Source organism: Loa loa, assembly GCF_000183805.2.
Source record: "Loa loa unplaced genomic scaffold supercont3.82, whole genome shotgun sequence".
NCBI lineage: Eukaryota > Metazoa > Nematoda > Chromadorea > Rhabditida > Onchocercidae > Loa > Loa loa.
Window position 1 is genome coordinate 83,818 of NW_018108262.1, and position 24,797 is coordinate 108,614.

General features: G+C 28.9%; 5 protein-coding genes across 5 annotated transcripts; 1 reads left to right on the top strand and 4 right to left on the bottom strand.

Annotated features, from left to right (window-relative positions):
* Window positions 1–1,494: 1,494 nt before the first annotated feature.
* Window positions 1,495–4,790, top strand: LOAG_04266 (hypothetical protein; the record flags this gene model as incomplete). Its single annotated transcript, XM_003139803.2, has 4 exons — window positions 1,495–1,554; window positions 2,056–2,205; window positions 3,136–3,224; window positions 4,613–4,790. The coding sequence occupies 4 exons, from the start codon at window positions 1,495–1,497 to the stop codon at window positions 4,788–4,790; spliced, it is 477 nt and encodes a 158-aa protein (XP_003139851.2).
* Window positions 4,791–5,598: 808 nt separating this feature from the next.
* On the bottom strand, window positions 5,599–9,586 carry LOAG_04267 (YjeF). The gene is made up of 6 exons (XM_020446552.1): window positions 9,465–9,586; window positions 8,349–8,491; window positions 7,483–7,719; window positions 6,662–6,893; window positions 6,145–6,241; window positions 5,599–5,863 (listed from the first exon to the last, which is right to left on the bottom strand). The coding sequence occupies exons 1-6, from the start codon at window positions 9,517–9,519 to the stop codon at window positions 5,707–5,709; spliced, it is 921 nt and encodes a 306-aa protein (XP_020303123.1). The 5' UTR covers window positions 9,520–9,586; the 3' UTR covers window positions 5,599–5,706.
* Window positions 9,587–10,793: 1,207 nt separating this feature from the next.
* LOAG_04268 (alkyldihydroxyacetonephosphate synthase) lies at window positions 10,794–18,871 on the bottom strand. Its single transcript, XM_020446553.1, has 15 exons — window positions 18,764–18,871; window positions 16,957–17,067; window positions 16,469–16,558; window positions 15,879–16,096; window positions 15,440–15,528; window positions 15,114–15,290; window positions 14,755–14,875; window positions 14,344–14,435; window positions 14,060–14,242; window positions 13,781–13,924; window positions 13,084–13,251; window positions 12,331–12,482; window positions 11,596–11,695; window positions 11,199–11,348; window positions 10,794–11,000 (listed from the first exon to the last, which is right to left on the bottom strand). The coding sequence occupies exons 2-15, from the start codon at window positions 17,013–17,015 to the stop codon at window positions 10,944–10,946; spliced, it is 1,800 nt and encodes a 599-aa protein (XP_020303124.1). The 5' UTR covers window positions 17,016–17,067; window positions 18,764–18,871; the 3' UTR covers window positions 10,794–10,943.
* A 93-nt stretch (window positions 18,872–18,964) lies between these two features.
* On the bottom strand, window positions 18,965–21,166 carry LOAG_04269 (60S ribosomal protein L12). Its single transcript, XM_003139806.2, has 5 exons — window positions 21,063–21,166; window positions 20,593–20,666; window positions 20,101–20,281; window positions 19,342–19,449; window positions 18,965–19,155 (listed from the first exon to the last, which is right to left on the bottom strand). The coding sequence occupies exons 1-5, from the start codon at window positions 21,097–21,099 to the stop codon at window positions 19,058–19,060; spliced, it is 498 nt and encodes a 165-aa protein (XP_003139854.1). The 5' UTR covers window positions 21,100–21,166; the 3' UTR covers window positions 18,965–19,057.
* A 717-nt stretch (window positions 21,167–21,883) lies between these two features.
* On the bottom strand, window positions 21,884–24,355 carry LOAG_04270 (CCR4-NOT transcription complex subunit 7). The gene is made up of 6 exons (XM_003139807.2): window positions 24,115–24,355; window positions 23,884–24,009; window positions 23,592–23,780; window positions 22,996–23,259; window positions 22,503–22,625; window positions 21,884–22,149 (listed from the first exon to the last, which is right to left on the bottom strand). Exons 1-6 carry the CDS (start codon window positions 24,166–24,168, stop codon window positions 22,024–22,026), a joined length of 882 nt encoding a protein of 293 aa, XP_003139855.1. The 5' UTR covers window positions 24,169–24,355; the 3' UTR covers window positions 21,884–22,023.
* Between the last annotated feature and the right edge of the window lie 442 nt (window positions 24,356–24,797).

Genomic DNA, 24,797 nt, shown 5'->3' on the forward strand with positions numbered 1-24,797 from the left:
TAATAATAATAATAATAATAATAATAATAATAATAATAATAATAATAATAATAATAATAATAATAATAATAATAATAATAATAATAATAATAATAATAATAATAATAATAATAATAATAATAATAATAATAATAATAATAATAATAATAATAATAATAATAATAATAATAATAATAATAATAATAATAATAATAATAATAATAATAATAATAATAATAATAATAATAATAATAATAATAATAATAATAATAATAATAATAATAATAATAATAATAATAATAATGATGATAATAATAATAATAATGGTAATAACAATAATAATATTAATAATAGTAACAGTGTTAAAATAAGTAGCGATAGTGATAAAGATGAAACTGTTAGTAATAGTAATAAATAAGTGATGATAATACCAATAGTAATAACACATCTTGCTAAAAGTGTTGATTAGTGATAAAATTAATCAATGATAAAATAGTAATGCGAATTGTGAAATTGGATTGTCTTTTTGTTCAAAATTTTCTAGAAAAATTTGCAAATTCATATATTTACACTTTTTTTAATTTGTGTGTTTTTGCATATATTTATTTTAATTTTATGTATAAATTATTCAGTATAAAGAAATTAATAATTTGATAAAGAAATTATTGTTATAGCAATTTAAGTAACGATATTGCTATTTCTTCGTGATAATTTTTATAAATATGGGCGAGCAAAGTTAGTGGTACTTATATGACATCTTTTTTTTTTTTGAGTGACAGAGTTAGCAGTACTTATGTAACATTTTTTTAAGCGATACTAAGAAATGGATGAAAATAGGAGTGATTTATGTTATTTGATAATTTTACAATTCCCCCAGTAATAATTTACATTGATCATTAATGATAACGGTGATAAATTGTTTGCAAAAAATGTATTTGATTAATTTTCAAACTTAAATTTTATAAATTTTTTTTCCTTTCGTTCCGTTTGTCTTGTAATTTTTCTTAACCATTTATTAATTTATTAGTAAATTAGATAAGTTTGGAATTTGTAATTGCTTTTGTGATGAATTTAAATTTGTTTTCGAGTGTTAAAAAATTTTTTAATTTTTCATTTATATTAATTGCATCGCATCAAATTATTTGCTAACATTTTATAAAATAGACCAATAAATATTACACCGAAAAAAGGTTCATTTGAAATAAGAACTGAAAAAAAACTTTTTATAATAATTAAACTTGGAAATCAATAGCAATAAGTGGAAAGTTTCAATTAAAATTAGCATGAGAAAAACGAATAAATTTTATGGAAAAGCTTTCAAAAATAGCATTATAATAAGGGAAAAAGAATAAAAGGAGGAGAAAGAAAAATTAGCTAAAATAATTTATAAAGAAAATTTGTCATCAAATATTTTTGGAATGATTAATAATAAATTCAATATTTTACGAAACTGGTGGTATCCGACGATTTTGGTCGAAATTTGGTGAACGTTCAAGTAACATTGAAAAAACCCAAATGAGTCCAGAATTTAATGAACTCACTAAAAATTATGATACCTATAAAGAAAGTAATGATGTACTTGTTGAAAAATTGGAAGCATGTATTCAACAAAACAAGAATATTATTGCTAATGGGAAAGCAAGTTGTTTTTTTCCTTTAACCTTTCATCCTTCAATTTTTTTTTTTGGTTCCTAAAGATTAAAGAAACAAAAAAAAGAAAAAAAAACAGGTATAACAGATTTGTAAAGTTTTAAAATTAAACTGATACAACATACTTTTATCCATTATGAATTAATTTTGAAATAATGAAATAATTTATTAACTTGCTTTCAAAGCTAATATAGTTAAGTTAATTCAAAAAATTTGTTGATAAGTAAATAAACTATTTTCCCTTATTTATTAATATAAATTCTCATTAATTAAACAAGTTCTTATCAATTAAAGAATAATGAAACAATTTATCAACTTTTCAAAACTGATATAATTAAGTTAATTAAAAGAAAAATCATTTGTTGATAAGCAAATAAGTTATTCTTGTTTATTTATCAATTGAATTCAATAAATGTATCATTACAGATTGTTGATAATCCTAATGAGAATCCATATGAAAAACTTTCAAATGCATTCTTTTTATTATACAGCTGTTTACCACCTGATAAAGTTTCAACAATTCAATCATTGGTATCTGTTACAGAAAATTTAGCCAAAGTACAGCGTGAAAATCAGGTCAATTACTTTTTCATCTTTCGTTTCCTTTTTTTTTTTATGATTCTTAAAAAATATTATCCTAAATGAATTCTGGAATACTTTCGTTGACATTACCAAAAGAAGGAAAAACAAAAAGAAAAAATGAAATGAAAAAATTTTAATCGTAACAAATATTATGCCAAGAATTTGTTCAGTTTCATGAATAATATCGAATAAATTATTTAACTTTAATTCATATTCATTTCATTCAATAATCTTTCACTTCAACGAATATCATTTATTCCATAGAATAATTCTTTTTTCTTTTTTTTAACTTTAAACAAATATTCCTTCCAAATTTGAATGAATCTTTTTCTACTTTTGTATTAAAAATTTTAAACTATATAATCATCATTCTTTTGAATTGTTCGGATTATTATTACACATAATTGTGATCAATTTATATTGATTTTGATAATTTGAATGATTCCGAAGGAAAAATTTAATTTAAATTTACTACTGAAGGAAAGATTTCATTTAAATCTTCCATTAAAGAAATGTTTGATAAAAAAATGAAATCTATTTTCATACGATTTTAAATCATAATTTTGACTAAACATATCACATTATTATTTTCCTCATTTCAACTTTTTTTTTTGTTATATTAATGTCTTTTTTTCTTTCCTGTTGAAAAATTGCTGAATTTTTCAACAAATTCAACAAAATTTTGAAAAGCATTTTTTTGAAAATTCGAATAATTTTTGTAAAACTTTTCAGAAATTTTAATAAATTTGAAAAAAATTTTCGAGAATTTGATAAATTTGAAGAAATTTTTCGAAAATTTTAATAAATTTCAAAGGAATATTGCCAGTTCAAAATAATTCCTTTCTTTAGACTCTTAAAGAGAAAAAAAAAGGGACTTTTTAATAATTTGAAAATTTTCACATATGTTATTTACTACATTTTTAGCTAATTGGACGTAAAGCAATTCGACATTTACGACGATTTTTCACAGTGGAATATAAGGAACTAATGGATGAACGGACAAAATTGGAAAAGTAAGTAATTAAATCAATTTATCAATTTAATCATCCGAAAAAAAAAAGCATTTTTGAGGAAGAGAGAAAGAAAGAGTATATTTACAAATGGTATTTGATTATATTTTGACGATAAATAGGACTTTTTTTTCATATTAATAGGATCTTTTTTTTTCATATAAGTTCTATTTTCGTCGTTATCATATTAAAGAAATATTTTTAAAATTTTAAATTTCAAATTATTATATTGATCGGCCATACGGATATTATATGTTAAGTTATATTGATGATGAAATTGTGTGTCAAATTTTTCAACAAATAGTTTAAACAATTATAATCATTTTGTTTAGAAAAGATCGATTATATTTTATGATTATATGGACCAATTGTACGAGTAATACAATTGATAGTACGTGATAGTACAAGTGATAGTGATACAACTGATAGTATGTAATAGTACGAGTGATATAATGGATAGTACTGTGTAGGAAAAATTGAAAATAAAAAAGTTTGATTTGTCGGATTTGATTTGGAAGGGTTTGTTCATAGGCACAGACAAGTATTCTGAGAAGGTATACTTCGTTCGGTTCAGGAGGAAGTTATTTATTCGCAGAAGATAGTAGATTGTAATAACGCAGAGGATAGTAGTAAAATATTTATCGAAGAGAGTAGAGGATACAATGTACGGTGAATGTTTGAAAAGGAAAATGAATGATCCCATCCAGTTATAGTCTTGAGTAAATATACAGTTTTAATTAACGCAATGAGCATATTTGGTGGTGTGGTTTATAACAAACATTACATTAGATTTTTTGTTGGATAAAGAAAAACTGTTAAAATCCGACTACAACAAAAGGCTCTGTTTGCAACATTAAGCATATTGCAATTAAGATCGGTTCTTAGACAAAGAAATTTAGCTTATGAATGTGCCTCGTAGCCATAAAGAAGCAAAAGATGTGAACTTAGACAAAGATAACAAAGAAAAACGCATGAGACAATGAATCTGAGGAATGTAAAATTGGTTGAATAATTCATGACATTGTTACAATTTGTGTGATTGATTTGTACATTAGTTTATTTAACCATTTTATTTGGAGCTTCGCGATATTCGAAATTCGCGACAAGTACATGATAGTACAAGTGATATATTTGATGGTACGTGGATGGTGATAGAACTGATAGTACGTGATAGTACGAGTGATAGTGATATAATTGATGGTATCTGATAGTGATACAATTGATAGTACGTGATTGTAGGATGATACAATTGATAACACATGATAGTGCAAGTGATATAATTGATGGTACGTGGATAGTACGAAGTGATAGTGATAAAATTGATAGTACGTGTTAGTACTAGCCGTATAAGTATATGATGAAAAAATTACATGATCATTTTTTGTTTTCAGGGCACGTACTGATATGGATCTTATGAAACAAGAGGTAAAAGAAGCAAATACAACGGAAAAAATTGAAAAATATGCTATACTTTACGAGCAAGCTGTTGAAGAATTTGATGGACAAGCACGTCGTACTATTGTTTTACTCAATCAATTACCAAAAATTAAAACGATTCATTTGGTATGACTTTATATGAATTAAGTAAATTAACAGAATTAAATAAATTAAACTAATTTATGAAAATTAAAAAAAACGAAAGTTTTCTTTTGTATACTAATAAATATAATTTAATAATATGACGAGATGAAATTTTTCTTTTTTTCTAATACCAATTAATCAATTATTTAAAATAAAAATTGACAAATTTTTTTTTTTTTTGGAATAATTTCTAGAAAGATATTATGGAATTTTGGTCAATTCTTCATGAATATCATGAAAAAAAGCGTACAATGTATCGATATAAAATCAATAGAATGAATGATTATTAATCAATGGATAAATAATAAATATTTAAAATTTTGTTTTTAAAAAAGTATGTATAAGTATTATGAAGATAAATTATAAAGATGAAATTTTTATATTTTCATACAGTACCTAATATGTAATACATATAATAATAAATAGTTGGGAAGGGATAAATGTTGAAAAATATTCTTTTATTTTCACTTTGCTTAATCAGTACATACTTAAAATTAAAATGATTTATCAGAAAATTAAAATTTATGGGCAAAAACTTGAAATGGTTTATTAAGAAAATTAAAAATAATATCTATGCACACAATGCTTGCGAAATCTATAAGAAATTTGAGTTTAATTCGAAACCCCAAAATATACAAAACATTCCTTAGACTACATAATTTGATGTTTAAATTATATATTTTATTTGCATGAGAAGAAATCTGGCAGGATTTTCTATAAAGAGTGTCCTGAAGAAAATTAAGAATTAATGTAATTTCATGAAGCAACAAAATTCACAAAGATCCATATGATGACAATTTCTGGAATCCTGCAAGCAAAATAATGTCTAAGATCTTCTAAGTCACAAATTCATCAATGTACAAGAGTGGAAAGTTTGATAATTCCAATCTTGACATATATACATTTATGGCTCACAAAGTTTAATCAATCCTGGTATTTCTGCAATCATATCGCTGGCTGTAGATGATCTTCCATTCCTTTCAAAGGATACTTTTGCAGCCCATCGAATAAGCTGACTTGCAGCAATACCAGCAGAAATCATTGGTTTTGAATCATTTTTCCTGAAGAAAAATCAAATCCTTGACAATGTTGTAAGTTTTACTTCTCCAAATGCAAATGATAACACAATCAACAGCTTTTCAAATCTATTGATAATCAGAAAGTTATCATGATATCCCTAATATTCTTGTGGTTTTTTTTGCTGTTATCAAAGGAGACTATCATTTAACCACATTGAGAAGAAAAAGATCAAAGAACTATAGCACCTAATTTTTAACCAACAAATCAAGTTAAGCATAATAGTGAATTACAACGTGTGATAAAGTAATGAAACAACAATTACCGGATAGCCCAATATGAGAAAACAGCTAATGCACCGTTAAGCAGATCACCTTGTCCACCACAACGTCTCGGAGAACCAACTGATTCTTCTCGATAAACTGAAATAGGAGGCGATTTTTAAAACTTCAACTTATTTAAGAGTAATTTTTATTACAGACGGTCTTAGTTATTCAGTTGTAACACATCTCACAATAGCAGGGAAATTTAATTCTTGATCCAACATGTAATCAGACAGATGTTTTATTAGCTCCATTCAAGATCTAGTTTGTTCCTACTATCAGCGATCAACGAATTAAAATTTTGAAGGCGTTCAAGTTCTACGTTCAAGTTTTAGTTTGTTCCAATTATCAGCAACCTGAAATTTTTTTTGACGTTGATGTTTCACTCTAACTTCATGGTAGATTCACAATTTAAAGACAAAAGGCGATTGTCCCGAACTCCTCTAATAAATAATTAAATTTCAAAATTAAGAAATTTAAAATCTATTGAAATAACTGGATAAGATCAATTATACTTACGTTCCTCTCCATTGGTAATCACATCATGAGGCCCTTTTTGAAGTATTGTACAACCAGTATGATTAGCTAGTTCCCATGCTGCTTCACCAGATTCAATTTTTCCTTTGTCAATTTTGTCTACTTTAAAAGCTGACTGGTAGAGACGATTGAATTCCGAGTGATTTGGAGTCAAAATAACTTGCTCGTAACCTTGGATAATATTTAAATTCTTTGCGAGCAAAAACAGACCATCCTAAACATGGCGAAGAATTAGTGATATTAACTTGATGATAACGATAAAATGCAAATAATTAACCAATTAATTTAAAATTGATCAGACGGATAAGCGACATAAAAGTACAAGAATAATTGTATCATTCATGTATAATATTTAAAAAAAAAAAAAAAAGGAAAATAAGACCAATATATAGCTAATTAATAGATACCAAATGGAAGCGGCATTAAAGATATTTGTTAGATGTGTTTTATTAGTTCAAAAATCCAACAAAAAAAGTGCATGTTAGCTAAGCAAAAATAGTTTGCTAATAAGAGATAATGGATTCCCTTAAAAAAAAAAAAAAACCTGTATATTAACTTATATTAAGAAAACACTAAGTACAACAGATATTGTAATGCCAAAATTTTTTTCCATCATCCATTTTTGCCTTAATCACTTTATTATTGATAATCTATAATGTGAATAAATAAGCTTCATGTTAGAACTTAATATTAGTCCGAAAATTAAAAACAATATTTCTTTTATGAGCTAAACTTTAATTAGAATAAGTATCAACTCGACAGATTAATATTGGTCTATGAAAAAAAAGAGGGGAATAACATACCGCATCTACAATCACAGGTATATTTTTTTTTCTAGCCGATTCAATTACACATTCCACAACCGATAACGTTTTTATTTCTCTTCCAAGACCTGGTCCTAAGATAAAAGCATCGACACGATGTAAAGATTCTGCAATTGCATCTTTATCATAGGATGGATGTACCATTAATTCTGGACTATATCCTTTGATTACGTTTGCTGCTTCAGCTGGACAAAATACATGTACCATATCACATCCCTGGAAAAAAAAATTGAAAATTTTGCAAGAATTTTATCTTTAATCAACTATTTTAAGCAGAATAAAGAAATTTAACAGCATAAAGTATAGATTAAAAGTATGAAGAGGATGAAAAGAAAAACTGAAACTTTTAATTTGAAACAAGTACACCTGGAATGAATGCATATCCTAAAAGTGCTAAAATTCAAATATTTGAATCCCATAAATCATATGTGATAGAGAAGGACAGTTGAGAATAGTTATGAAAAACGTGATGTTGTCCTTTCAGTTATTAAGATTTTGAAATATCTCCTCTCTATGTCCTAATTGAGTTTTTTCAATAAATTTAGATCTATTCTGTTCAAGAACAAAAAGATAACAAGGCTATTTTCAATCAACGCATGAAAATATCTATAATGATGGGAAGAAAAAAAACTTAAGATTAAATCAAAAATGAGGTATTACAGTTCATGATTGAAGAAAAAGAACAGGAATTTTATGGAGTTAATTAATTAAGCAAATAAAAGTTTACAAAATTACGACAGAATTAATTAATTGAACAAATATGGATATACAAGTGATTTCAGTAAAAATAAATAAGTTATTAAATGAGTAAATAAATATATTAAGATATGTAAATAATATGGTACCACTTTTAGCGCAGTAATAGCCGAAAAATATGGTGCTCCGGTATAAATTAATGAACCACCGACAACACCAATACGTCCGCATTCACCTTTCTTTAAGTTACCGTTTAGCGGTGGAAGAAGTTCTTGTACGGATGTTAAAGCTGCTGGAATAAAAAGAAATTCAGGAATCATTTTATATTTTTACGTTCAAACATTTTTTTTCGCTAAGATTTCCCAAAATTTTCCTTCAATTTCCTCAGGAAAATGTTATAATACTTTCAAATTTTCAATATTTATAGCATGAAAAATAATTTAAATGAAGGAAAGTATTTTGTTACTAAGAAGAAAAAAAAATGAAAACAATTTAAGGCCCTAACATTTATACTTTGTATGCAATCGTTGGGATGAAAATTTTTGAAAATGTGATACCGAATGTTGCAATTTTGTTGCATATATGAATAAACCTCAAAATTTGAACTTCTTTAATATTAAATTTAATATCTTAAAATTTCAAACTTCAATTAAAGAAAGAAATCATGAAGGATTGAGAAGAAATTGCTGCTAAAATTTGGTAAACCATTATCAAACTTTATTCAATTACAAAAAGTCCATTTAAAATGACTGGGAAAATCGTTTGATAAACAAACTTCAGTAAGATAAATATTGTGTAATAGCTATCACAAAGGTCATTTTGAAGAATTTTAGAAGAAAAATAGGAGCTTAGAGTAAAATATTAACTTTAATCTAATAATAATCTAACGATTTATTCACTAATGTTAGCACTTATTCGTGATTATACAGCAATAATTACTAATCTTATTAGCCGATACAATAGTGATAATGTTCGTAATTCAACAACATTAACTGTAATAATTACTAATTTAATTAAGTCATTAAGATAATCTCATAAAACATATTGAAATCTACAGATATCAAAAGTAACTATAGGCGTCGATGATATAAACGACGAGTAACATTATTAAATTAAACTGAAATCTGTCAAAATTAAAAGTTCGAAAAGAATAGAATCTTAAATATACTTTAAGGAGTGTTAAAATTTGATAAAAATTAAAAACAAACCAATTCCATTTAAATCATTTTTTTCGATTCAAATTATTAAATTTTAAAATAACTTACAAGTGACATTCAAATGTTTCAATGTTTTCGGAACATGATATGGTAGCATTGACATTTATGTTGAAAATTTTGATGCAAATTTCTCTCTCTAAAATTGTATCGCTAACGTATTTACTCCAAGGAATGATAATCGATTAGATTCGTTCTTCGTCCTTTGAAATTTCCATTAAATTACAATTGCCATTAGCCATATCATTATGTATATGTTGCAACGTACAGAAGAAAAAACAAACCTGAAAAAACAAACCTTTTAATTGGAAATTTTTCCTTGAATGAATCATACACCTAATAAAGTAATAAATGAAATATCAAAATTTGATTTTTATTGGTAAGAAATTCAATATTTTTCGCTTTTCATGCGTTTATATTCAACGAATCAATATAATTTCAGGTTTTTATAAAAAATAATTCTTTTCTTGACTAAAGAAAATTCTTTCTTTTTTTGAGAAATATTTTGAAACTATCTCTATGTCTTGAAAAACCTTTAAAATATTTTAAGAAATTCCTTAATCCAATTATTGATATCTATTATTTTAAGCTATAAAATTACTTGAACTTTTTGACCCCTTCTTTTTCGCACTCCTTTCCTCTCTTTCTCCCTCTATCTCTATCTCTCCTATTTCTCATATTATATTTCATTTTTACCGAATTCATTAGTTTTGATTAATGACCAGTATTAATGACCAATAATGACTAAGTACCAATGTTACAAACCAATAATTCACTAATTTAACCACCTGCAATCATCTTTATTTTTTGTTAATTGAAGAAAGTAAAGTAAAAAAAATTCCTCTACACAATTTACAGTTATAAATCTGCACTATAATTAAGAATGAACATAGTTAAACGGTCTACAACCTGTCAGTACATTTCGTGATTTAAAAATTCCAAATAATTAATTTTATTTATGCAAAAAGTAAAGTGCATGATTCAATTGGAAATATGCTTTTAGCACAATGACAATGATACTAAAATACTATTACATGAAGGTATAATCAGAGTGACAAATTTATTACATAAAAGTAATCCAAATGGAGTTAAAAAATTCTTTTCCTTAAATTCGATAATTTTTAATTGTCAAATACGACAATTTTATGAAAAGTAATTGGGAAATCAAAGAATAAAAAAGAAGATGACAAAACAAAAGAAATGTTATTATCTGTAAGTAAAACAATATCACCTGAAATAATGCCTGAAAATGGATAATAAGAATAACATAAACTTTTTCTTTCGCGATATCTCATTATATCTCACCTCTCTGTCCATTCAGATTATTTTTCTATTAATGATTTTCTCGCAACTATCAGAATTTCAAAATTATTCACGGTATTCATTTCAAAAAGCGGGAGATGCAAAAGAAAATAATGTTAATAGCATTCACAAAAGCAACGAGAAAGCCCTAACAAAATGGTTAAGTAATAAAGTTGATGACAGCACTTAGCAAAAAATTGCATACATTTTAAACTGCCAAAATAAACATCACAATTTGCTTCTTTCTCTTTCAACATCGATTATATTTCCACTTCCAAAGATATTCTATAATTAACGGAATTTTAAAATTTGCATATTCTAGAAAAATCAAAATTTCACCTGACTTTTTTTTTCTCGAAACCCTTTAGATTTGAATAATTTTATTAAAGTAACTTGTTTTAATAATTTTTTCTCCTTTTTTTTTCCGAAAAAAATTTTAAAAACTCTCAAACACTAATTAATATACTCCTTGCAGAAACATACCTTAGGATCAAGTTTCTCTTTTAGTGCTCTTATTGCTAATAATCCAGCATCGCTAACACTAGCAGGATACCAATGTTTTCGCAATTTGCCAATACCATGATGATGCGATATACTTCCACCGCAAACGATGATCTCATCACGAGCTGCTTTCTGGAAAACGAGAAAATTAGATGGATAAAGAATTGTTCACAATCTTTTTATTAAATGTTTTTTTTAACTTTTCAAAAGAACTATGAAATCATTTTAAAGATAAAAGCTTCAATGAATAATGCAACATACAAATCTTGCTTCAATCACTTCTAAATTCGTTTAAAAAAAAAAATTTCAAATTAAGGTTTTTCGTTTAGATCAGACAAAATAAAGAAAAAAAGGAAATGTCAAAAAGAATGTTTAATACTTCAATTTGATCACATAATAATATAGGATTATATATCCCACTATAATTGAATGCATAATAAAAATACACGCATGCACCCGAATCATATACCTGAGTTACCCTGAAAAAAAACTTTTTATTTTTAAATTATAATTTATGCAGTTAGTTTCATACTTTTGGGAAAAAAAACAAAACATTTTTTTATTCATTCGGAAGTAGCATTTCTTTTTAATATTCGCTAGGGTAGTTTTAGGGTAGTTTAAATTAGCTCACTTTTTTTCGAAAAAGTTTTTTTGGCAGTTTTTTCGGGAAATCTAACTTCTAATTGTAATTTTTAAACGCAATAGTTGTAACAATATCAAAAGTACAGTAACATTTGAAGCAAACTTAATGTAACATGATGAGATATAAAGCAAATTTCATATCCTGCCATGTAATATATGGAATTTAACATTTCGTAAAACTTGACGAAGCTAGACAAGTAAAACTATGTCAGAAAAATACTGTGTCATACAGTCACGCTGACTAAAATATTATTTGTAGCATTTTTGAATGACTCGACTTTATGTCGTCAAAAAGTAAAGATAACTTTACTTAACTCCATAATTTAACTAATTTTGGCGATCTAAAACAGTAAATGCTCTACTAACAAACGTTTACAATCACTTTCAAAATCTTATTGCTTCGACCAAGTACTTAATTGAGTGTGAACAACTTTAAAAATACTGGTAATTGAAAATTTAATAAAATAATTACCGACAAGTTGCAAGAGGCGGTATGATCGTACCACGTGCCTTTCCTTCTCGTCTAATTGCTTCTTTCACATTTCGACATAAACAAATTACTTTATCCCATGGAACGGATGTTTCAAATGATTCACCCATTATCCAAAACTGCATGCCAAAATCCTTTAAAATATTATGCTTAAAACTTGATCAACGATTTAAAATTACTGATATTGTAGTAAATTCTTATAATAATTTTATAAAATATACTCTTAGAATGGAAAGTTTCTTAAATACAAATCTCGAAAGTAAACAGGAAAGAAATATCAATGAAAAGAGCAAATGAATAACTACTGAAATAAGTTTCCATAAAGTTTGATAAAATTTTGCTTTTTCTCATCCAATAAAAGCTTCATAAACTTTCTTTCATGCTAGATAGGAAAGTCCAGAGATTTAAAGTCTAAAAAGAAGCTATAACAACAAGGCTATCGATTATCTAACAAATCTGAACTAGTCAGACAATAAAGAAAAGAAAAAAATAAGACAATGATTAAGCCTAACAAGAATGAAAGATACTGAACAGATAAAAAGAAGCTAATGAACAAAACTTAACAGTGACATAACATTTCATTAAGTATGATAAAAACAAAGTTACAAGTCAAGAAGTATTTAAAAAAAGAGCCATAAGTTACATGAGAATAAATAGAAGAAAATTGTTTCGTTTGAAAAATACACTTGCTAATTCAATCCTCTTTTGTGACCAGACATTATCATGAAAACTTACTCTAAGATATGCAATGGCAAAAGTTAGTCGATAACCATATTCTCCATTTTCAGCACCACCACTTATACCATCCATACTTCCTGCTAAACTAGTAAGTTTTTGCTCTTCATTGCTAACTTGCTCTTTGGTTCCTTCATAAACACATGTTGCTGCCACAATTTCATCCAGCTTAATTTTTTATTTCTTTAAATGCTTTTTTTTGAAGTTTGTTTTTTCATCTTTCCACACAAGTGGAATGATAACATATTAAACTACATGAAAATGCAGATCCGTGATGATACTTAATAAATAAGAAAGTAAATAGCGTAAATGACCGTTATTGACAGTTTGGAAAGATAACAGATTTTTGAAAAACTTCAATTGCTACAACTGCCTACAATTTTCGATTTCCTTTTCATTATTCTATAAAAAAAAGTAGTTTTTCTCCAACTACCTCAAATGCTTATAAAACAATGCTTAAATCCATAATTATATTTCTGTTGATAAAAAAGCTCTTACATTTCGAAATATTAAAAAAAAAATCTTTTCTTGATTGACTATAAACAAATTTTTCCGCTGTTTCTTTGCAAAATTCAATTACAAGGTTAATTTGCAAAAGTTTTCTGTTAAATTTGATAATTAGAATGAAGTCTAAATATATTATTTTAGATATAAGAATGAGAAAATAAATGATTTTGCAGCATCATAAAATCTTAACCTTGAAATTCTTCCACCTTGTAACATATAAAGTACCCAAAATATGTTTTAAACCTTTCAATAACGAGCCATTGTGAGTTTTTAATGCTTGTCCCATTAAGAATTGCTCGTTATCAACCAATCGTAACGACGCACATTGACAACGCTGAAATAATGAAAGAAATCTGATGTACAACTTCATAGAAGAAACATTTTTTAGCTGATTGAAATTTTCTGCTGCAAAAAAGTCGAATATATTTCCCGATATTTGGTTTAAAGATTTTAAAAGAGTTAAACAAACCTGTTTTGCAACTTCACGAAAGAAATTTACACCATGTTCAAATGTTGGAAAAATGAATGAACCATATTTTTTCACTTCTGGTTTCGGGAAAATTTTCACTGTTGCTTCTGTTATCACCCCGAGAATTCCTTCAGAACCAAGAATTATTTGCTGCAAATCCGGTCCAGCAGATATTCGAGGAACCTATGCAAAGAGAAAAATTTACGAGAAACAGTAATACAAACGTTGTTTTTAACAAATTTCAGTATAATTAGGAAAAAATGAATAACGTAATAAATGGTAACTTGACACTGCCTACGGATGATTCCTTTCGGAGTAACAAGTGAAACGTGAACTAGTAAGTCTTCAATATTGCCATATTTATTTTTCTTCATTCCTGAAAAATGATACTTTCCCTAGTCTGGTGGCAGCTTCCTTTCTTTTTCACCAAAACTTGGTTTTATTGTGTAGGAGTAAATCACACAATCAATAAGTATATCAATAAATTACAGAGAACACTAATACATCAAACAGCTATGCGAATGGCTATCCTGAGAAAAGTCAACCGTGTGATCGTTTTCATCTTCTTCAGTTTTTCTCCCATAAAGTAATTAGCATTAATCCTATAGCATGATGATACCTTTCAATTATTAATTATGTAGGTTGAGAACGACAAACTTGACATTAAGGGAAAATTGCAAAACTTCTTTAAATACCCGATGCTCTTGTTGAAATCCATCCGCCAAGTGTACTGAATTCCACAGAATCTGGCTCATGTCCACAAGTATAACCCATTTCATTCAGTTGCCTTTCCAAATCTTGTCCAATTATGCCAGCCTAAAAAAAAATTACCATGAAATGATGCAAAGAAATCTATTTGTTAAATAAAGGAAAAAAAAGATCCTGTTTTGGCAAATTGTCAAAATTCGAATATTTTACAAATCTTTACATACAGATTTACTTGAAATTTAAACAAGTAATTTAAACATACACCAAAATGTTCCAAATTTATTAACTCCCTTTCTCAGAATATCTTGCATGCAATATCAACAAATGCAGTAAATAATTAGATTACTTGAGCTCGACAAAGAAGATTTTTATCATCAATATAAATAATTGCATTCATTAGTGCCATATCTAAGGAACAAATACTCCGTGCTTCCTCATTTGGACATTCCAATGCACCTGTTACCGAAGTTCCACCACCGATCGGTATTATGACAACATTAAATTTCTTAGCACCATCAATAATCTGACAAATAAATAATGTAATGTTTCAGATATTTTCAGGTAATTATATGATAAGCATTTCGAGAAAACTTGATAGTGTTGTCTAAGAAGAGATATTTTAAAATTCCAAGCTTTTCTAAATCATAACTTTCTGCATTACTGATCTCTTACCGTCACAACTTCTTCCTCACTTTTAGGCCATACGATGATATCAGGAATGCGTCCAATAGTACCGTTTCGCAAATTCGCGATATCATGCACTAAATATAAAACACTATAAATTACAAAAAAGAAAATAAAAAATAAAAAAATAAAAATCTGAAAGAATTTCGCATTATTTTTACTTTTAATACTTTTTAAAATCTGAAGATGAAGGATTACACTTACATCATAATTGGTGATATGAGTGAGAAAAAATAAAAATCATCGAAAATAGGCATATAAAGTAAGCAAAAACCGTAAATATGTTTGCTTGTATCACCCCCGCACAATGTATCAAACAATGATCACCAACCATTGTATGATTTCGTCGGAACATTCAAACCAGTTCGATAATTGAATTAGAAATGAAAACAAGGACAAAGAAGTTAAAATGAACAAAAAATCGAACCTGTATGTCCATGAGATCGAACTAATCGATAATTAGATTTGTTAGAGAAGGATATACTACTTGATAGCAAAAAATTGATAAAATCTTGATTATCAAATGGAACTGGAATGATTAAGTCTTCATAACGTACACTTTGAGTTTGTATATCAACGCTAGCACCAAATTTTTCTTCGACATATTTTACGAGGTATGGCAATGTCTGATTCGACATATCATATCTGAAATATAATAATAAGATTTATGACAATGAAGATCAAACTTTTTATCCAACCTTCTTCTAAAACTGAACTAAATAGTAAACTAATATCATCCAGCAATGTACTACTGTATGAAAAAATGAAATCTTTCTTTCATCCTTTAATATATTTGGATATCAAACGATAGCTTCAATTGATAGATAAAGTATTTGTTTAAATTTAGCTAAGTAAATAATATATATATAGGAAAAAGAAAGAACCAATAGCTTTATAACCCATGCTATGCTAAATATTATCCATATAAATTACAATCACAGTATTTACAAAAGATGTCAAAAAAAATAATGACCAAATTATCATCAACAAAAAGAACAATAACAAATAAAATCTAACCTATTACCCGTGAGAACAGCATCAGTACGATTCCTAATTAGAAAAAATGAATCCACATATCCCCATCCATTCCATTTTAATATCCGATCTCTGCAATTCATCCATTTCCTTTATATAAGTATAATAATAATAAAGATATTACAAATATATTAGCAATTTTTTATTTTTAATACAAACAGATTATTTATATATTCTTAAAAAATGACACAAATGGAAGAGATCAAAAAAAAAACCACATTAACATTAATACAAGTGAATAACATAGATCGAAAAATCGAAAATCGATATAAATAATTACAAATATTTAATGTTTGATAACGATTGTAGCCTTTTTTTTCCAAACACTGGCAACGGTTATTTGTATAAAATAAACCATTCCTATACTCTTTACTTTTTTTTTTTTTTGAAGAAACATGAATTATTATAATCGAAAGTTAGATGGAAAGAAAAATGAAGTAAAAGCAAGCCAAAGAAATACATTAGAATACCTATAAGTATCTGGAACATTGTTTTCATGTACAGTATATTCGTCATTTCTTCCGCTCATTTCGAAATACTTTCAGTAAGTTGACGTGATTGATGTGTAAATTTAATCAAATCTGTAATAACAATAATAATAATTTATTCCCCAAAAGATTTTTTAAATTAATAAAAAGAGCAAAAATCAAAGAGTAAAAGAAAAAAGAAAAAACAAAAAGTAAGGAAGAAAAATCAATGAGAAAATAATATATTATACATATATATATTGAACCATTCACTCAAATTTTATTTTTCCTTTTTATCTTCCATTTCACTCTCAATTCTTAGCATCAATTTTTTTTTGCTCTTTAAATGTTAATATAATTTGAAACTAGTGAAAGAAAGAAAAACGACAACTTTCTAGTATCTTTTAAAAATCATTACTTCTCATCGACAATCATTTCAATTTATTTCAATTAACTATAATTAGCAACAAAATCGATCAATGGATTATTTCTAAGTTTTAGCATTTTTGTTATTTCAACTTGTAGATAATAATATGTTATTTCAGTTTGTACATAATAATAATGCAATACATTAACAATGATATCATTTAATTAACATTAATGATATTTCGATCAATCATATCCATAAGATGAATGCAAAACTTAAAATGCAATTTCCTTTACCATTATTTTCAATTTCTTTCCTCTTTTTCCTTTTCTGAAAAATTCCCCAACCATACCACTTTCTCAATGAAAATTATTTACCCAATATTTCCTTTTATCCCTAGAATAATTTTTACTAATTCAAAATTTGAATCCTTATTTGTATATTTTCATTTTATTCCAATTATATTAGTAAATTCATGGCTAAATTGGACAAGCTAAATTAGTAATTAATTAAACAAACTACATTACGAATTGAAAATTTCCTTTATCTTATTTTATTTCCTATCATTATTTCATTCCCTCCCCTTATTCATTTATTTCTTTCTGATATTACTCGTCATTGCTATCTTCTTATATACCTAAAACAAATTTTAAAAAGAGAAAAAGAAACGAGATTTTCTTATAAGGGAATTATTTTGCAGTTCATAGTTCTCCCCATGTTTGATCAGGTTTTTTCCTTTCTTTTTTTGTCACTTACTAACTAACATAAATTGGTAACTATTAAAACGCTAATAGCAAACATGTTTAAGCTTTAGAAATAATTTTCTACATTCCAAAAATAAACAAGCATATCGAAAAGATTGGAAAATTTTCGAATGGAAGACGAAGTGATCATTCTTATCAATGACAAGACGATCAATCAATTAAACCTGATAGAATTTTTAGTTGACATTAAATAATGACAAATGAAAGGAGTAAGGCACATCACTGATAGTGAAACTTTGTCTCATTTCTATTTACATAATCAGTATTTCACTTTCAATTTCATAGTTCATTCAATTGCAGATGCTTTTGCTCAATTCTTTGAAAAGCATAGCTAATACTAAATGATTTAAAGGAAAAATTTCTAATAATCAAAAATAGATCACCATTCTGATATTGAACAAAATATCATTTTCACTATATTCCCACCACATCCAACACTTTCATTCCTCAGGTATTAAATCTCTTCATCATTTTTAAATTCCCGAAAAAAAAAAATTCCACCCAGTATACCTAACATATCTCCCATAAATTTATGACTATAGGAGGGTGAAAAACACCCGACTCCATTTAATATCGCCTCCAAACTGTTTGCCGGAAAATCTCGTCCGGGAACCACCCACACAAAACAGCTCCCATTAACCACGAATGTCTATTATATGACCTCAATACACATTCTAACCTTGAAACAAAACAGAAAACCACACAAAATGTAGGCATTCCGGTGTATTTGAATTTGCACCCCTAAAACAATTGAATGTTACGCATGTCAACTTATCCATCACTTCCAATCCTCAAAAAACCGCAGTTACATTTTTCGAAACAACATATCGCCAAGCCAATCATGCGGTTTAAATGCACAGCTACAAGAAATCTACAAAAATTGGCAACATTTATTCAGAGAAGTTCAATTCAATTTCCAACAACACAAAAGAAAAAGACAACGAAAAATATGAAACACAAAGTCATCCGCCATTCAGTCCTCTGGAATTACGATCTCGCCACTACGTATAGCATCAACTATATCGTGCGGATGTTGCCCGTTCACTGTGCAACCAACCGATTGGGCTGTACCTATAAACATTGAATGAGAAACCCAACTCCATGAAAAAGTGGATCACATTTTAAAGAAGGTGACCATTTTACGTCAAAATTTCAATGTATTGTGACTGAAAAACATAAGCATTGCTTTTGGAAACTTTTCTTTTTGAAACTTTCTCCGAGAACTTTCACTTTTTTACGTCATACTTGAAAACTTACCCAATATTTCTTTCACAGTGCCTTCTAATTTTTTTGCCATTGAACGCGGTCGCATCTGTCGTGCAATGTTGATAACTTGTTCCACGGTGAGATCACCATTATGCTTTACTGAAAGTATGTTATTCAACTACAAGAGTAGCTGCATTCATCATGCCATTTTACTCAAACATGGAGAAAGTTGCTTACTAAAGAACTAAAAAGAACAGTACAAGTAACTTTTGACATTTCATTAATCAAATGCACTGTATACTCACATTTAGCTAAAGACTGATTTGCACTTCTCACTATTACCCTCCCTTGCTCATTTAAAACCCGCCAACGTGAAAACTACTTGAACCCCTAGACTCAAGACGTGCATCTCCTAAAGATATTTCAAAACCGAAAGTTAGCTCCCTCCTCCTAGCTTGTCTGCTATCCTCCATGTATAATCATTGTACGAACATATGCGCACTCATCGAAATATTTTACGATTTCCTTTCTTGTATTGGATAATGTTGCTTGGGGGCTTACCGAATTCGTTGTTGACCCGAAAAACGGTTGCCAGTCTTTTCAGTTGCAAAGCCTAAAGAAAGACTGCAATAGCCGAAAATGACTGGGGGATGGGGACCGTGCGTTGGTCACCCGACCCTCCGCCTATAGATAGATGGACAGACATATATACAACCATGACAATAACGCGATGATTTCTGTTTGCCTCTACCTTTCCCTTTCCCTATTTTCTCTTTCAATTGCAAATTAACATGACGTGTTGTCGCATACCATTTTTAACCTTTTTCCGATCCCGTGTAGGTTCTTTCAACTCTTTGATGAGTAACGATGCTGCGCTTGGTACTACATCTATTTTGGCTACACGATTCTGGATCGTCAACTTGCATGTTACCTTTAGACCTTTCCAGTCTTGCGTTGCTTTTGCTATATCATCACCAATTTTCTTCGGTGACTGAAAATATGAATATGTTAGAGAGACAAAAAGAAATGAAACTCCAACCTAATAGATGATATTGAAATTTCAACTCTCAAATCCACAAACAAAGTTTAATATGGAGACAAGAAAAGTCCTCGAATAAACCGAGAATTCAAATCGCGGTATTGAAAGCACTGACTTCTGGTTAAACACATGGGCAAGAAATTGCATCAGGATTCTTGCCAAAAGTTGCAAGTTCACTTTCATCATCGCCGAAACGATTTATTAGAGATTATAAAACAAGCACGAAATAAACAACTGCAATTTATAAGTAAAAAAACTCTTACCAGGCCAAGCGGTCCAACTTTCGGTGCCAAAGCAGATGTAGCACCAACTTCACCGCCAACACAACGCAGATAAACTAAAAGAAACAGGTAGGTTACTTGCTTTCTATTTAAAATTCATATTTAGAAAAGAATTAGATCTACAAATCCTTCCCACCAAATACAACAAAGCCACATGCAACCTTTTAGATAGCTACACACTAACACACAAGTACGTGCATAGATGTATACATGCGCACATATATTACAAGGACTTTGACTTTCTTAAAGAATTCATCCGAACTGAAATAAAACTGAACCTGACTTCAGATAGATTTATATAAAGATTTCAACAAGTAAAACTATGTTATTACAAGAACCGATCCGAACTGAAGTTTGTAATTTCAATTATACTTCATCTTGAGGATTCAATTTGAACTGACCTAAATTCGAGTCTAAATCGAACTAAGTCAGTAGAAATTCCGCACACTTACCAATTTTAATTTCGTTTGGGTCAAATTTCGGCGGCATCGTCTAGCAAATACTCAGCAATCAAGTCAAACAGCTTAGTACCAACCTCTTTTAACGGCCTAAAATTATCAAACGTTATGGGTCTCAATGCAACTCGTGCGTCCCAGCAACATGGTTACTTCATCCCACCGCCATCACCGGGGTGGAGGCTCACTACACTTCAGCGTTATAGCTAATAGTAGTTTCCACTTAGTTATCTACAGTTATTATCGCCGGAAATTCTACGACTGTCGGGGAATTCTCTTGCAAGACCAAACCTCGAAATCTTCCCTTCCGTACCTAAGATATCTACGACGTTTCTCGATTGAAATCCCTACTAGTCCCATAATCTAAATTATGAAGACTCATTCTAGTTAGCGGTTCTCTATCACTGACAATTTCACCAACGAATTGTCCGGAATCAAGAGTTGAGCCAGCGAAATTACAAGATATCAACCATTCAATTAAAGTAAATTAGGATTTCTGGAAGGTTGTCAGCCCATAACCACTGGATGAAACAGTCGATAACGATAAAAATATCAATCTATATGTAAACACAGAGTATGTTATGCTTACGGATTTATAATCATATTGCTCTTCCCCCACCCCAATCTGTTTCGCAAAGCAACGAATACCCAATGAAGTCCAAAGATCAACTGCCAAGATGGATCTGTTGATTTTTGATTGCATTTTTCCGTCAAATCATTTAACAGTCACTTTCACTCGGTAGCCAATCATTCATACATGTCATCCATTATGGATCTGACAACTAATAGTCATTAGATTAAACAACAGAGCACGACTTGAAGTATATAAATTTTTTCTTTTTAAAATCTAATAAGTAAACAACGCGTTATTTACATTTGTAAACAAACATTGCAATTCGACAAGTTTCCAAAGAAGAATCTTAAAGCCAATATCTTAACAATTTCAGTAAAAAAGTTATCATGGTGCTTCTGGTGTCGACGATTGTTGTGGTTCGGGGGTTGATGAGTCTATCTGCACAAATGGTGCACTGGATGAGAGCGTATTCCCGAGACCATACAAATGTCCTTCGACTGTTGGCGCGACCTGAAAAGATAACAACTGCTATTGAACCAATCAACTAATCACGATCAACTGCCAAGAAAAATAAAAACGGAGTGTGGTCATAGCGCACTGGCAAAGAAAGATCAATTTTACCACATCGCCGGTCCTCCAAGCTTTTTTTATGGATAATATATGAGGGGATCACATTTCAGTAAGTACCAGCATTTTTATCTTAAGTCTAGCTTATGGTCTCTCTTAAGTCTATTATAGTCAATTCCCGACATTAATATCATCGTGAAGCTTCATTTCTTGTCCTCTTCACAGGTTATGATAGATGCTTTCATCTGAACATAACATCTAGAAAAAAAAAAAAAAGGAAGAAAAAACTACCTTACCTGATCCCAAGTACCCTCAAAAAACCGCTCTTTAATTTTGAAGAATGTTTGTGCAGTGAGTAATGAGTCAGAACCTGCTTGATGTTGCTGTCCTTTTCGAATTACTTTTAGCTGATCAGCAAGCTGAAAATTATATAACACGATAATGAAGTAATTCCATAAAACCTTGATCATTTACATTTTTAAAGGTTTGAAAAACTCTAAAATTGAAGAAGGTGAATCATTAGAGAGCAGGCAAACTGTTTGTCTCACAAGCAGGCTTTATACAGCATTTTATGATAATACTACCCGGAAAAGGGAACACGGTCCCTAGTGTCCACGCCCAACTAGTAATGGAATTGCAGGTTTCGAAAATATTTGCTTGCCAGAAGCAAGTAGTACTACACCTACGTGAGTTAAGAGTTATTGTATCAGCCAACAGTAATTTACAAATACCATCAAATGAAACGAGGAAAGAAAAAGAAAATTAATGAACATCGGGAAAGGAACAAACCTCTTGTAAACCGCCTCTCAGTTTTGCATTCACCAAACCTGGGTGCTTTAATAGCATTTTTAGATCATAACTACATGGAAAAAGTTTTCGGTGATATTGAAAGAACTGTGATTCTTCTTTGGGTAATTCCGAAAGCAGAATAGAACGCATGAGATATCCGAAATCATAACCACTATGAAATGTTAACCAGGTGATATGTTCATCAACAATTAAACCTGATGTCGTAAGTAGTTCACCAAAATCTGCCATCCGTATTCCTTCAATCTATAAAAGCAATATTTAGATCATTTCTGGATGATCTTCAAGCATTCTTGAAAACTATGATAAATTGTCAACTAAGTGGAATGATTTGATGGCTTGAATTGTAGAACGTTTTATCATTAAGATGCAAATATATATGCTATCGGAAATGTGGTTACATCATAAGTTAGAAAAATGTGCTGTTGAGATTACCTATCTATGTTAAGCTATAAAAAAGAGGACATTTCAGGTAGCTATATGTTGGATTATCAAATCTAGGTTTCTTTTCTCATTTATATTTAAAATGGTTGACCTAATATTAACTCTATTAATTTTCCTGTCACTTAAAAAGTTACCTGGTGTCGTCCAAAATCTATGCCAGCATTACGTAATAAATCGACACTATCTTGCGAATACATATCGTCATTTAAGGAAAACTGAAAGTTAAACTGCCATACATCACCCGTCGATGGCATATTACCTTCTTTATCCAACAAAGCGAATCCAACCTGGATAAGTTTTAACATATTTACATTGCAGGAAACCTGAAAAAAAGACGACTGGAATTTTGGTTGTGAATATATGTTGAGGCAGCTGATTTATTTTTGAAATAATCCAAAAAAAATGCGAGAAATTGCCAACAATTACCTGTTGATAGTTGAAATCCTCTTTACTTTTGAATTGACCCAAAGGTGTAGCAACTACACCAGGAAATTCCGTATCCATTGCAACAAATGGGTAATCTTTGACTGTATCCCGTATTCGTTTGAACTCCTGCAAGAATTAATTTTACATGCATAGGAGAATTCAAAATTCTTTAGAAAAACAATCATAATGTCCCGAAACAACTGAATGAAACAATTATATGTGAAGCCTTACTTCCTCCAGGTTGTTCGCCCAAACATCGTGGATCTTCACTTCGGGATCGTTCATTCATGCAAACTTCTTAATTGTCAAGGGTCTCCTGCTCAATAAAAATTTCCTGCAAAATCGAAATTATTCCCATCTTTGCAATTTCCAAATGTTTTTTTTCCGAAATTACAACCCTACCATTGTAATATACTCTATAGTCGATCATTCCTTATCAAAATATAGTTTTACATCTATAACACTAAATAATAAACTCAACGTTCTATTGGTTACAAACGTAATAAGCTAAGCCAACAGTACGATGTAAACTTTCAATGAAATAAAGCAGAAGAACGAAGTGAAAGCTTGCTGAAACCTGTTTCAAAGCCTTATAACGGATCATAAATACAGGTTCCTGTGTAAACTCAAAGCATCAGTGTCAATAAAACTACATTACTTAACCCAAGTTTGCTATTAAATACGTCAATGTTTCAACATTTGTCGTTATCAAGGAAGAATACTGTGAACTTATCAGATATGTAAAAATACTTCCAAATGGACTTAACCGCAAAATTAATTTCAAAACTAATGAATGAAGATTTTATACAAAAAAAAAAAAAAAAAAAAAAAAAAGAAAACAACAATCTGAACTTTATGAACATTTCAAACCTTCATTTTAAATATAATTTGGTTAACTAATAACAAACAGAGAA